The sequence below is a fragment of the Sapajus apella genome, unplaced genomic scaffold (assembly GCF_009761245.1).
Source record: "Sapajus apella isolate SASKATOON/1434 unplaced genomic scaffold, GSC_monkey_1.0 scaffold97, whole genome shotgun sequence".
NCBI lineage: Eukaryota > Metazoa > Chordata > Mammalia > Primates > Cebidae > Sapajus > Sapajus apella.
In genome coordinates, this window is record NW_022437037.1 from 3,185,772 (window position 1) to 3,197,825 (window position 12,054).

Genomic DNA, 12,054 nt, shown 5'->3' on the forward strand with positions numbered 1-12,054 from the left:
GAGTTCAAGACCAGCCTGACCAACATGGTGAAACCCAGTCTTAAAAAAATAAATAAAAGAAAAAAGAAAAAAAAAAAAAAAAAACTCTCAATTATTCAACAGAGGCAATGAATGGACCAAGGGATCAGGGAGCTCCCTGACATTACAGAATACAGTATGCAGTATACTGTGAAAGCCAAGCAGAAAAGCAGGTTTTGTTTGGGAGGGGAGTTTGACTTTAGGATTTCAGGTGAAATACTTGTGTGACCCTGGAGGTGTGTGGCTGAGGTGCTGCGGGGTCACTGGAGAAAGGTCAAGGGACTGTGGCCCGGTTGGCCCCAAGGTTGTTAAAGTCTCCGAGATTCCAGGGCGGCATTATGAGCCACGTGACAAACCTCCCAAGACTGGCTGACAGCGAAGCATAATTGAGAAGATGGCGGCCCAGCGAGGACCTCATCAGAATAGGTCTGTACACAGAGCAGCATAGAGTGCAAGAGGGTAGTGAAGAGCAAGGGGAATGCCGATCCTTCCTCCTTTTGGGGCCAAGACAGAGGCGATGTGGGCAGGGTAGAGAGGCCGGGGAATTGGCAGAAACCGACTCCATCTCTGTACTAAAAGTGGGCTGGGGCAGGGCTGGATTTCTGGAGGCAGTGTGCAGTTCGCAGTAACTTGTTCTGTGGCTCCGCTGTGAGCCTAGTTTCTCGGTGGGTACCGAGGGGAGCGCGTCGGAGCCCTATGCTCCTTTGAGCCAGGGGAATCCGGCAGGATCCGAGGCAGGGAAAACACGGCCGAGCCGGGAAGCCCTTGAATGGGGGGGCGAGACCCGGCAAGGCAAGCTGGATGCGTCTCACGTCTCCTTGGTGACGGGAAGCGTGGCCCGGAAGTGGGCGGTGCTACCTGCGGGGCGGGGCATCTCTGTGACGCCAGGGGCTGGGCCTCGATGGCGAAACCCAAGCGGCTCCCGGGGGGGTTTGAACTGGCCAATGGGCGAGGTGCCGACCGGGTGTCGGAAAAGGAGGCGGAAGCGGGGAGGAGCCGCCGCCAGAGCCGGACTACATCCGCCGCGGCGTCTCCATGGCACGGCCCTGGCCTCCGACTTCAACGACTTCATAAGGCGGCGTTTCTGGGCTCAGCCGTGTCGCTCCTGGTGAGAGGCCGCCGGCTGGCGGGATCCCGGGCGCGACCGTCCCCTTCGCACCCCCGGCGCGATTGGCCCCGTGGGGCCGTCGGGTCCTGGGCCCCCACCGCCTAGCGCCCGTCCCGCTCCTGTCAGAACCTGGCCCCCCCCGCCCCGCCCACCGGCGCGGGGCCTCTCCTCCTCGCGCTAACGGGCGGCCGGCCGCCTCCTTCCTCTCCTGGCCACCGCGGGGCTGTGCTCCTCCTCTGCCGCCCACGGCCAGGGCTTCGCGTTTCTTTCTATGGGCAGAAACCGGTCCCTTCCTGCCCGCTGGTGGGTGGCCGTCCCTTCTCTTCGCCGACGGACGCTGTCCCTCGCTCTGCTGCCTGCCGGCGGCATCTCCGCATCCGCCTCGTCCTCCCCGCGGGCCTCGGCACGGCAGTCACTTGCCCTCCCACCGTAGGCAGCGCTGTCCCCGGGCACCGTCTCCGGGTCTCCGGGGCCCTTGCCCGGCGGGCCCCGCCCGTCCGCTCCCAGCCCGGCGTCTAACCCGCTCAGAACTCGGTGGTTCGGTTTTCCCTCGCGGCTGGGCGCCCGGGACTCGGCGCACCTCCGCGCCTAGCTCCTTCAAACACTATTGGTCCTCTCGGGCACCTGTTCTTCCGGGAACGCCCCTTCTCCTAGGAAACTGTTGCCCGACCCCGCCCAGCATCTCCGCGGCTCCCTGCGCGGGTGCGGCTCCCTGCGCGGGTCCGGCCCTCTGGGGCCCACTGGGGGCCAAGCGGTTCTCACCCTCCCTCTCCACACGCCCGCCGGCGCCTCAGGTTTCCCCCGGTAGCCACCGGCCGCCCTCCGCTTGGGGCCCGGGCGCGGTGGTCCTTTCCCTCGCCGTTGCTCCCGTTCCCTCCCCTCCCTCTCCGCTGCTTCCAGGTCGCTCAGCCTCTCCTGTCTCCCCCTACTTTGGCAGGACAGTTGCTGTGTGACTTGGACAGTAGAGGAGCGCCTCCCAAGTTTTCATCCAACTGCCACTCCCAAAGCTTCCACTCTCCCCTCAGAGAGGACGTTTGATGCCGGGCCCCTTGAGAGGCTCATTGACAAGCCTGCCCCTCTGGGTCCCCCTGAGCAGAGCCTGCTGACCCAGTTGCCCACTTTGCGGCTTTGATGCCTAGCCATGTCTGCCTCATCCTCAGGCGGCTCCCCCAGGTACTGCCGGTGTGGGAGGCGCCTGCGCCGGAGGGCAGGGAAAGGTGGCCAGGGTTCCCCAGGGCAGGCTCGCCTGAGGCTTTCAGCTTCCGCATTCTGTCTGCTGAAAGTCTGGACCAAAACATTTAAAAGTCTTTTTTAAAGAGAAGGGGGAACGAAATGCGTAGAGGATCCCAGCTCTGCTTCCCACACTCCTTTCCTCCCCGGATATCACAGCTTCCTGGCAGCAAGCAGGATCATTCTTACTGTCTTAATAGAACAGTAGGTTCAGAGCCTTTTTTTTTTTTTTTTTTTTTTGGTGACGGAGCCTTACTATGTTGCCCAGGCTGGAGTGCAGTGGCGAGATCTCGGCTCACTGCAGCCTCTGCCTCCTGGGTCCAAGCAGTTCTCCTGCCTCAGCCTCTGAGTAGCTGGTATTACAGACGCGCAACACTAGGCTGGACTAATTTTTGTATTTTTAGTAGAGATGGGGTTTCACCATGTTGGCCAGGCTGGACTTGAACTCCTAACCTCTTGATCCAGTTGCCTTGGCCTCCCAAAGTGCTGGGATTACAGGAGTGAGCCACTGCGCCTGGCTGATTCAGAGCCTTTTTGAAGGGAATCCAGGTGCAAATAAATAACATGTAAAGAGGTGGATGTGGCAGTTAGCCAGATGATGGAATCCAGGTGGTTTGACAGGAAACCCACTGAGAGATTGCCCAAAACTGTTGGCTTTACGTGAACAATGTTCTAAATAATTAGGGAAAAAAGCCTGTCTTCTCAGTTTTGGTATTCCTTGGCTAAAGGATCAATAGAGCGCTTTCTCTCTCAGTCTCCTCTCTCTCTCTCTCTTTCCATATATATATATATATATTTCTTTTTAAAATCAAGATGTTATATACATACAGCAAAATGCATACCAAAGTGCTCAAGTATTTTTTCTATGCATTTTGATGTTGCATTATTTTCCCCAAGTATTTGTAGAGAGGGCAAGATGATAATTTGGGACCGCCCCATCCCTGCTCCACCCTCCCCACCACCCGCAGGTCACTCAGCCTGTGATCTCCCCCTAACTTTGGGGGCCGGTGCGATGGCTCATGCCTTTGTAATTCTAGCAATTTTAGAGCCTGACCAACATGGTGAAACCCCATCTCTACTAGACATACAAAGCAATCCCAGCCTGACCAACATGGTAAAACCCCGTCTCTACTAGAAATAAAAAAAATTAGCTGGGAATAACGGCACGTGCCTTTTCCCAGTTACTCAGGAGGCTGAGTCAGGAGAATTGCTTGAACGCAGGAGGTGGAGGTTGCAGTGAGCCAAGATTGGGCCACTGCACCCTAGCCTGCACTCCATCTTGGGAAAAAGAAAATTGCAATGAGATGGATCAAGTGGTTATTCCAAGTCCCTTCCCATCCTGGAGTTCTTGGATATACTGCTGACAGATTTTGGACCAAATTAAACTTTTGCATTTTTTTTTTCTGTCTTTGTAGATCTAGTGATGGAGCTGTATAGTATATGTGTAAGCAAGGTGAATTACACATGGCATTAAAAAAAACCCTGCTGCTTAAGAGCTTAAAGGATAGCAAGTGAAATATTTTGGGAAATACTTTTTTATTCTCTTAGGGGAATATTTGAGCCTTAATTTGATGAGCGTGCATCACAGTGACTTCTTGTGCCTGAGCCTAATGCTCTTTGAAAATTTTCTTTTTTCTTTCTTGTTTTTGTTTTGAAATGGTGTCTCCCTCTGCCACCCAGGGTGGAGTGCAGTGGCGCAGTCACAGCTCACTGCAGCCTCCACCTCCCAGGCTTAAGTGATTCTCCCACCTTTGCTTCCCTAGTAGCTGGGACTACAGACACATACCACCACACCCAGCTAATTTTTGTATCTTTTGTAGAGAATGGGGTCTTGCCATGTTGTCCAGGCTGGTCTCAAACTCCTGGACTCATGCAGTCTGCCCACCTTGGCCTCCAAAAGTGTTGGGATTACAGGCATGAGCCATGGCCACCGATGCTCTTATTTATGTCATTCACTCACTGAGCCTTTCTCCAGGGCCATCTCTGCTCCAGGCACTGTCCTGGGTGCTTCTACCTTTGGCCAAACTAGCACCTTGGCTGCTGCTCATGTGCTGCCTGCTTTTTGTCATCTGACAAGATGTCAGCTAGGCTTTTCAGCAAGGGTCACAATACGTGTGATGTGACGATACGTTAAAAGTTCAGCCTGCGGCCGGGCGTGGTGGCTCACGCCTGTAATCCCAGCACTTTGGGAGGCTGAGGTGGGCGGATCCCGAGGTCAGGAGATCGAGACCATCCTGGTCAACATGGCAATCGCTGTCCCTACTAAAAATACAAAAATTAGCTGGGCGTGGTGGCGCATGCCTGTAATTCCAGCTACTCTGGAGGCTGAGGCAGGAGAATTGCTTGAACACAGGAGGTGGAGGTTGCAGTGAGCCAAGATTGCACCAGTGCTCTGCGACCTGGTGACAGCATGAGACTCTGTCTCCAAAAAAAAACATATCCAGCCTGCAAATGCCCATTACCCTATTTCCATCCCACTGCTGGGCACACCATGCACATCTGGTGCTCATCTCAGGAGAGAAAAGGAATTCTAGGCTGGTTCTCCTAGCCATGAACTTGTTAGCTACCATAGGCAGTGTGTAATTTCACGAGATCTAAAATACAAGAGAGCCCTAGTTCTCTGCTTACAGTCTGGTTCTTGTGCCTGCATGCAGGTTTCCATCGTGCGGGAAGAACGGAGTAACGAGTCTCACGCAGAAAAAGGTCTTGAGAACACCTTGTGGCGCACCAAGTGTAACCGTGACGGTAGGTGACACGCTCACGTAGCAGCCCTCTTTGGTCACCCTGCTAAAAATGCTTCTGCACACCATTTGTAGGAGGTGCCTTACCCTACTGGGCACCATCACGGCCCAGGTGCTCTGCTAGGTGCTGTGATACCTACCCTGCTGATTTTTAATTCTGATTATTTTTACCTGTGGTAAGGCTGCCAGGTGTGAGGAAATTGTCTTAGACTTAGCCCTCTAGTCAAATCCTAAAATCTTGACATTTTTTCAATAAAGACAGGAAAAGAAAAATAAGAGAAAAAAACGTTTAAAGAATAGGGGGAAGGGCTGGGTGTGGTGGCTCATGCCTGAAATCCTGGCACTTTGGGAGGCTGAGGCAGGTGGATCACGAGGTCAGGAGATCGAGACCAGCCTGGCCAACATGGTAAAACCCCGTCTCTACTAAAAATACAAAAATTAGCTGGGCATGGTGGCAGGTGCCTGTAATCTCAGCTATGCCGGAGGCTGAGGCGGGAGAATCACTTGAACCAGGGAGCTGGAGGTTACAGTGAGTTGATCGCACCACTGTGCTCCAGCCTGGTGACAGAGTGAGACTCCGTCTCAAAAATTAAAAAAAGGAAAATAAAAAGAAAAGAAAATTTAAAAAATGGGGGGAAGGATAAGAGCTGGTGGTGGTTGAGGGGTTTGTAGCTGCGGTTCTGCCCTGCTCATGTTTTCTTTAGGATCTAGACAACCTTCTCATCCTTGGCATTTCCTCCAGCTTTCTGTTTTCATGGTCTTTGATCTGTCTGCTGTCTGATTTATTCTGCACCCTGAGCATTTTGTGTATTTCCCACGCCAATCTGCATGCCCAGTTGAGATCACTGTGTAGAAGGATCCGCCTGCTTTCCGCTGTGTTTCACTAAATCCAAGGAGGAGCTGTGCATTCCAGCAGGTTTATAGGAGATCCAGCCCTGAGGACCCCGGGGCCTGTGTCTGGGCTCTGTTCTAGAACTGGTGGGTCTTGCAGACCCTCTCTTGAGTAGACCAGAATCTTCCTGGTGGTCTTCTGCTGCTGGGATCTCTGCAGGAGCCTGCTGAATGACACTCCCACCTTGCTCCCTGCCTGCATGCCAGTAGTTGGTAGCTGTCCTGCTCGCTTGGTGGCTAGGCTTTTTGGTGGCCCCCAGAGGCTGTGAGCTCTGTTTTTATGCCCAGTTTACTCATCCACAGATCAACCATTTTTGCGTTGTCCTCCTCCCCCACCTGCCAGAAGCCAACCATGAAGGACCGCTCTTCAACTCCCCCCTTACATGTTCACGTGGATGAGAACACCCCTGTCCACGTCCACATAAAAAAACTCCCGAAACCATCAGCGACCAGCAGCCAGGTAGGAGCATGCCAATGGGGCGAGGTAGTAGCTGTCGATCTCGGTGATCCTGCTAAGCCCAGCCTCCTCGCACTCTGATTCCAAAGGTTTGGGAGACAAACAAACTCTTGGAGGCCGGTTTCCAGGTTAGAAGGTAGGCAGGCCTGTCATCCAGGAGCAGCTGCGGTAACATTAGTCAGAAGAGGCATCCTGCCAGTCGGAGATGGATGCCACCAGAGTGGCACCGTGGCCAGCTGGGTGTGGAAGTGACCCTGGGTTTGTCCCTTTCCACAGAAATCTCACAAGCGAGGAATGAAAGGGGACACTGTGAATTTGCGGCGGAGTGTCCGGGTGAAAACCAAGGTACCTTGGATGCCCCCTGGAAAATCATCTGCCCGGCATGTGGGATGCAAGTGGGAGGTAATGTAAAGTGTGGGATGCAAGGGGAGGCTCACCCTTGCCCAGGCTTTTCTTCTCGGACTGCTCAGATCCTAGCAGGCCTCAACCTCGGTCAGCTGTAGCTACTGCAATGTCCTAACAGACCCCATTTACTGAGGGCCTTGCTAAACCTGAAACTATGTGAATTTTCTTCAGTTCTTATGACACTGCTATGTGAGAGGTCCTATTGTCCCAATGCAGAGATGAGGAATCAGGGCTCAGAGAGAGGTGATTTTCCTGAAGTCACAGAGAAGGTAGCAGAGCTGGAGTTAAGACTTATTCTAGAGGCCGTACTTCTAGCCTCTCTGCTTTGCTTGTGAGGAGCCACATTACATGTATTTTCTTTTCTCTTTTTTTTTGAAACGGAGCTTTGCTCTGTCTCCCAGGCTGGAGTGCAGTGGCACGATCTCAGCTCACTGCAACCTCCACCTCCCGGGTTCAAGCAATTCTCCTGCCCCAGCCTCCTGAGTAGCTGGGATTATAGGCACATGCCACCACACCCAGCTAATTTTTGTATTTTTAGTAGAGACGGGGTTTTACCATGTTGGCCAGGCTGGTCTTGAACTGACCTCAAGTGATCTGTCTGCCTCGGCCTCCCAAAATGCTGGGATTATAGGCATGAGCCTCCGCGCCGAACCTACTTTTCTATCAGTTTATTACATTAGAAATCTTTTGGCTGGGCGCGGTGGCTCATGCCTGTAATCTCAGCACCTTGGGAGGGCAAGGTGGGTGGATCATGAGATCAAGAGATGGAGACCATCCTGGCCATGGTGAAACCCCCTCTCTTAAAAAAAAAAGAAAAAAAAATATTTCATAGCAGCAGTGAAAAGAAAAAAAATTAGAAATCAAAAACAAAAATAGGCTGGGCGCGGTGGCTCAAGCCTGTAATCCCAGCACTTTGGGAGGCCGAGGCGGGTGGATCATGAGGTCAAGAGATCGAGACCATCCTGGTCAACATGGTGAAACCCCGTCTCTACTAAAAAAAAAAATACAAAAAATCAGCTGGGCATGGTAGCGTGTGCCTGTAATCCCAGCTACTCGGGAGGCTGAGGCAGGAGAATTGCCTGAACCCGGGAGACGGAGGTTGCGGTGAGCCGAGATCGCGCCATTGCACTCCAGCCTGGGTAACAAGAGCGAAACTCCGTCTCAAAAAAAAAAAAAAAAAACAAAAATAATTCCCTTAAGTTTATAGTCTTACCTCATAGTTTTGACTCCCTGACTTACCAGTTTTTCCCTTAGAGACAAAGGGAGTATGGGGCCTTCTTGGGATTAAACGAGAACTGCTCTGACCAGTATAAGAAGTTACGAATATTGAAATTAAAAAGCTGCCATGGCCGGGCACAGTGGCTCACACGTGTAATCCTGGCACTTTGGGAGGCTGAGGCGGGTGGATTGCCTGAGCTCAAGAGTTTGAGATGAGCCTAAGCAACAACGGTGAAACTCCATCTCTACTAAAATACAAAAAATTATCTGGGCAAGCTTTGCTCAGTGGCAGTATTGTAGACAATGAGGTTTATCCGAGGTGCGATTATTGCTAATTGAAAACTTTTCCCAATACCCTGCCATGACGACTTGAAATATAGTCGGCATTAGCAATTTTTGACAGTCTCTACAGAGAATGAATTTAAAAAAAAAAAAATTATCTGGGCATGTTGTCGTGTGCTTGTAGTCCTAGCTACTTAAGAAGCTGAGGCAGGAGAATTACTTGAACCTGGAAGGTGGAGATTTCAGTGAGCCGAGATTGTGCCATTGCACTCCAGCCTGGGCGACAGAGTGAGACCACATCTCCAAAAAAAAAAAAAAAATGTTGCCTTACATTTTTTACTATATATGCTTCACTAATAATCAGTGAAATATAAATTAAAAGCCACAATATATATTTTTAAAACAAAAACAATGAGCTATCATTTTTCTTGAATGGAAAAATGTTTAAAAAATTACAACTGTCTGATACCAATAAGCATAAGGGGTATCAGTGAATCTTTAAAAACTTTTTTTTTTAGCGGCCGGGCGCGGTGGCTCAAGCCTGTAATCCCAGCACTTTGGGAGGCCGAGGCGGGTGGATCACGAGGTCAAGAGATCGAGACCATCCTGGTCAACATGGTGAAACCCCGTCTCTACTAAAAAAATACAAAAAATCAGCTGGGCATGGTGGCACGTGCCTGTAATCCCAGCTACTAAGGAGGCTGAGGCAGGAGAATTGCCTGAATTCAGGAGGCGGAGGTTGCGGTGAGCCGAGATCGCGCCATTGCATTCCAGCCTGCGTAACAAGAGCAAAACTCCGTCTCAAAAAAAAAAAAAAACTTTTTTTTTTTTTTAAAAATAGAGACAGGGTTTCACCATATTCGCCAGGCTGGTCTCGAACTCCTGACCTTGTGATCTGCCTGCTTCAGCCTCCCAAAGTGCTGGGAGTATAGGCGTGAGCCACTCTGCCCAGCCTAAAAACATTTTTTATAGTACTGTGAACCTGATTCAACTGTTATGGAGTCAGTTTGGCAGCATTTGTCTAAACATTGATTTTGTAGTTTTTCATCTAGGAATTTGTTCTAAAAATGTAACAGAAGAGTACAGGGATTTTTTGTAGATTTTTTGCTATAGCGTTGTTTGTAGTAGAAAAATTGAAAGCAACCTAAATGTCCATCAGAAGAATATTGGTTAAATTATGATACATCTGGCTGGGCATGGTGGGCTCACACCAGTAATCCTGGCACTTTTCGAGATCAGCCTGGGCAACATATATCTTTACAAAAAATGAAAAATTAGTTGGGTGTGGTGGCATGCGCTTGTAGTTCCAGCTACTCAGAAGGCTGAGGTGGGAGGATCGCTTGAGCTGGGGAGGTTAAGGCTGCAGTGAGCTGTGATTATGCCACAGCCTGGGTGACATAGTGAGACCCTGTCTCAAACAAAACAAAAGAGAAATATCATGATACATCCATACAATGGAATACCATGCAGCCATGCAAAGATTGTGGTAGAGGCTGGTTGTGGTGGCTCATACCTGTGATCCTAACACTTTGGGAGGCTGAGGCAGGAGGATCACTTGAGCCCAGGAGTACAAGACCAGCCTGGGCAACATGACGAGACCTTACCTCTACGAAAAATAAAAAATTAGCTGGGTGTGGTGGCACATACTTGGAGTCCTAGTTATTTGGCAGGGGGAGGCTGAGACTTCAGTAAGCTGTGATTGTGCCACTGTACTACAGCCTGGGTAACAGAAGAAGACCCTGTCTCAAAAACAAGAAGATTGAGACAGATATTTTTGCATGGTAATGAAGCTTGGAGATGCACAACATATAGCATTTGACCAGCCCTATTTGTGCAGAAAAGGGGCGTCTGTGTACATGTATAAACGCATGTATGTATAGAACGTTTTCTGGGAGAATATGCAAGTAGTGGTAAGCAGTGATTGCCTCTGAGGTATGTCCAGTTTTAATGCTTTATTTATTTATTTTTTGAGATGGAATCTCATTCTGTCACCCAGGCTGGAGTGCAGTGGTGTAGTCTTGGCTCACTGCAACCTCCACCTCCTGGGTACAAGCAATTCTTCTGTCTTAGCTTCCTGAGTAGCTGGTACTACAGGTATGTGCTACCACACCTGGCTAATTTTTGTATTTTTAGTCGAGACAGGGTTTTACCATGTTTGCCCGGCTGGTCTTGAACTCTTGACCTCAAGTGATCTACTCACCTTGGCCTCCCAAAGTGCTGGGATTATAGGCGTGAGCCACCATGCCTGGCCTTCTTGGTACTTTTCAAAGTACACACCATAGAGATGCTGCTATGAAAATTTTTCCTAGCATGGGTTGCTAGGGGTAATAATTCCCTCTGGAAAGCATAATGCCACTTCCAGTCTCACGGTCAAATCCTAGAGGTGGAAGGTCCCAGAGAGGTGACCTGCTCAAGTTCTCTCAGCAGCTGAAACAGTAGCTGTCTTTGCTTTCATTCTTAGGCCTGCCCCTTTCCACTTTCCAGTGGCTTCCTATGACCCTGAGAGACCCTAACTCAACCTTGTCCATTATGGACAGCAGGAGAACAGCCCCTGGAGATAGAAGTTTGGGGAGGATAAGGAAATGAAGACCAAAAGCTGCTGAATGCATGTGGGGTTCTTGGTTGATATCTTGTAACTCCTGGAATATAAGATTATTTTTGGGAGGAAGAAGGTCAAGATTTTTTCTTGCCTCTTTTATTAAAAATGATCTATTTTAGGGCCGGGCGCGGTGGCTCACACCTGTAATCCCAGCACTTTGGGAGGCCGAGGCGGGTGGATCACGAGGTCAAGAGATCGAGACCATCCTGGTCAACATCCGTCTCTACTAAAAATACAAAAATTAGCTGGGCGTGGTGGCGCGTGCCTGTAATCCCAGCTACTTGGGAGGCTGAGGCAGGAGAATTGCCTGAACCCAGGAGGTGGAGGTTGCAGTGAGCCGAGATCACGCCACTGCACTGCAGCCTGGGCAACAAATCGAGACTCCATCTCAAAAAAAAAAAAAGATCTATTTTTATTTAGGGAAATTTGAAAATACAGAAAAATAATCAACTACTCAATTCTGGCTGCTATTAAGTCTTAAAAACTTCTTGTTGAAAAGTACAGGACCACGAGCAATGTCTCACTCCGTAATCCCTGAACTTTGGGAGGCTAAGGTGGGCAGGACAGATCACCTGAGGTCAGGAGTTCAAGACCAGCCCAGCCAACATGGCAAAACCTTGTCTCTAGTAAAAATACAAATATTGAGCCAGGCGCGGTGGCTCACGTCTGTAATCCCAGCACTTTGGGAGGCCAAGGCGGGTGGATCACGAGGTCAAGAGATCGAGACCATCCTGGTCAACATGGTGAAACCCCGTCTTTACTAAAAATACAAAAAATTAGCTGGGCACAGTGGTGCGTGCCCATAATCCCAGCTACTCAGGAGGCTGAGGCAGAAGAATTGCCTGAACCCAGGAGGCGGAGGTTGCGGTGAGCTGAGATCCCGCCATTGCACTCCAGCCTGGGTAACAAGAGTGAAACTCTGTCTCAAAAAAAAAAAAAAATACAAATATTAGCCTGGCATGGTGGCTGCGCCACTAATCCCAGCTACATGGGAGGCTGAGGCCGGAGAATCACTTGAACCCATGAGGTGGAGATTGCAGGGAGCCAAGATCATGTCCCTGCACTGCAGCCTGGGCAACAAATCGAGACTCCATCTCAAAAAAAA

At 50.4% G+C, this 12,054-nt stretch overlaps 1 protein-coding gene and 1 non-coding gene across 31 annotated transcripts in view; both read left to right on the forward strand.

Annotated features, from left to right (window-relative positions):
* The first annotated feature begins 365 nt into the window (after positions 1–365).
* ODF2 (outer dense fiber of sperm tails 2) overlaps positions 366–12,054 on the forward strand; it is a 46,789-nt gene continuing 35,100 nt past the window's right edge. For 2 of the 30 annotated variants that reach the window (XM_032257441.1, XM_032257443.1), the window contains exons 1-5: positions 927–1,126; positions 2,064–2,299; positions 5,011–5,101; positions 6,332–6,448; positions 6,722–6,847. In XM_032257441.1, coding sequence (XP_032113332.1) covers positions 2,268–2,299; positions 5,011–5,101; positions 6,332–6,448; positions 6,722–6,847 — 366 coding nt within the window. In that variant the 5' untranslated portion in view covers positions 927–1,126; positions 2,064–2,267. Of the gene's footprint in view, positions 445–878; positions 1,127–2,063; positions 2,300–5,010; positions 5,102–6,291; positions 6,449–6,721; positions 6,848–12,054 lie in introns of those variants that run through there. The other 28 variants (XM_032257453.1, XM_032257456.1, XM_032257454.1 and 25 more) reach the window with 22 other exon arrangements.
* LOC116536066 lies at positions 8,343–8,483 on the forward strand. The gene has a single exon (XR_004262463.1). It is a non-coding gene; the product is annotated as a U4 spliceosomal RNA (small nuclear RNA).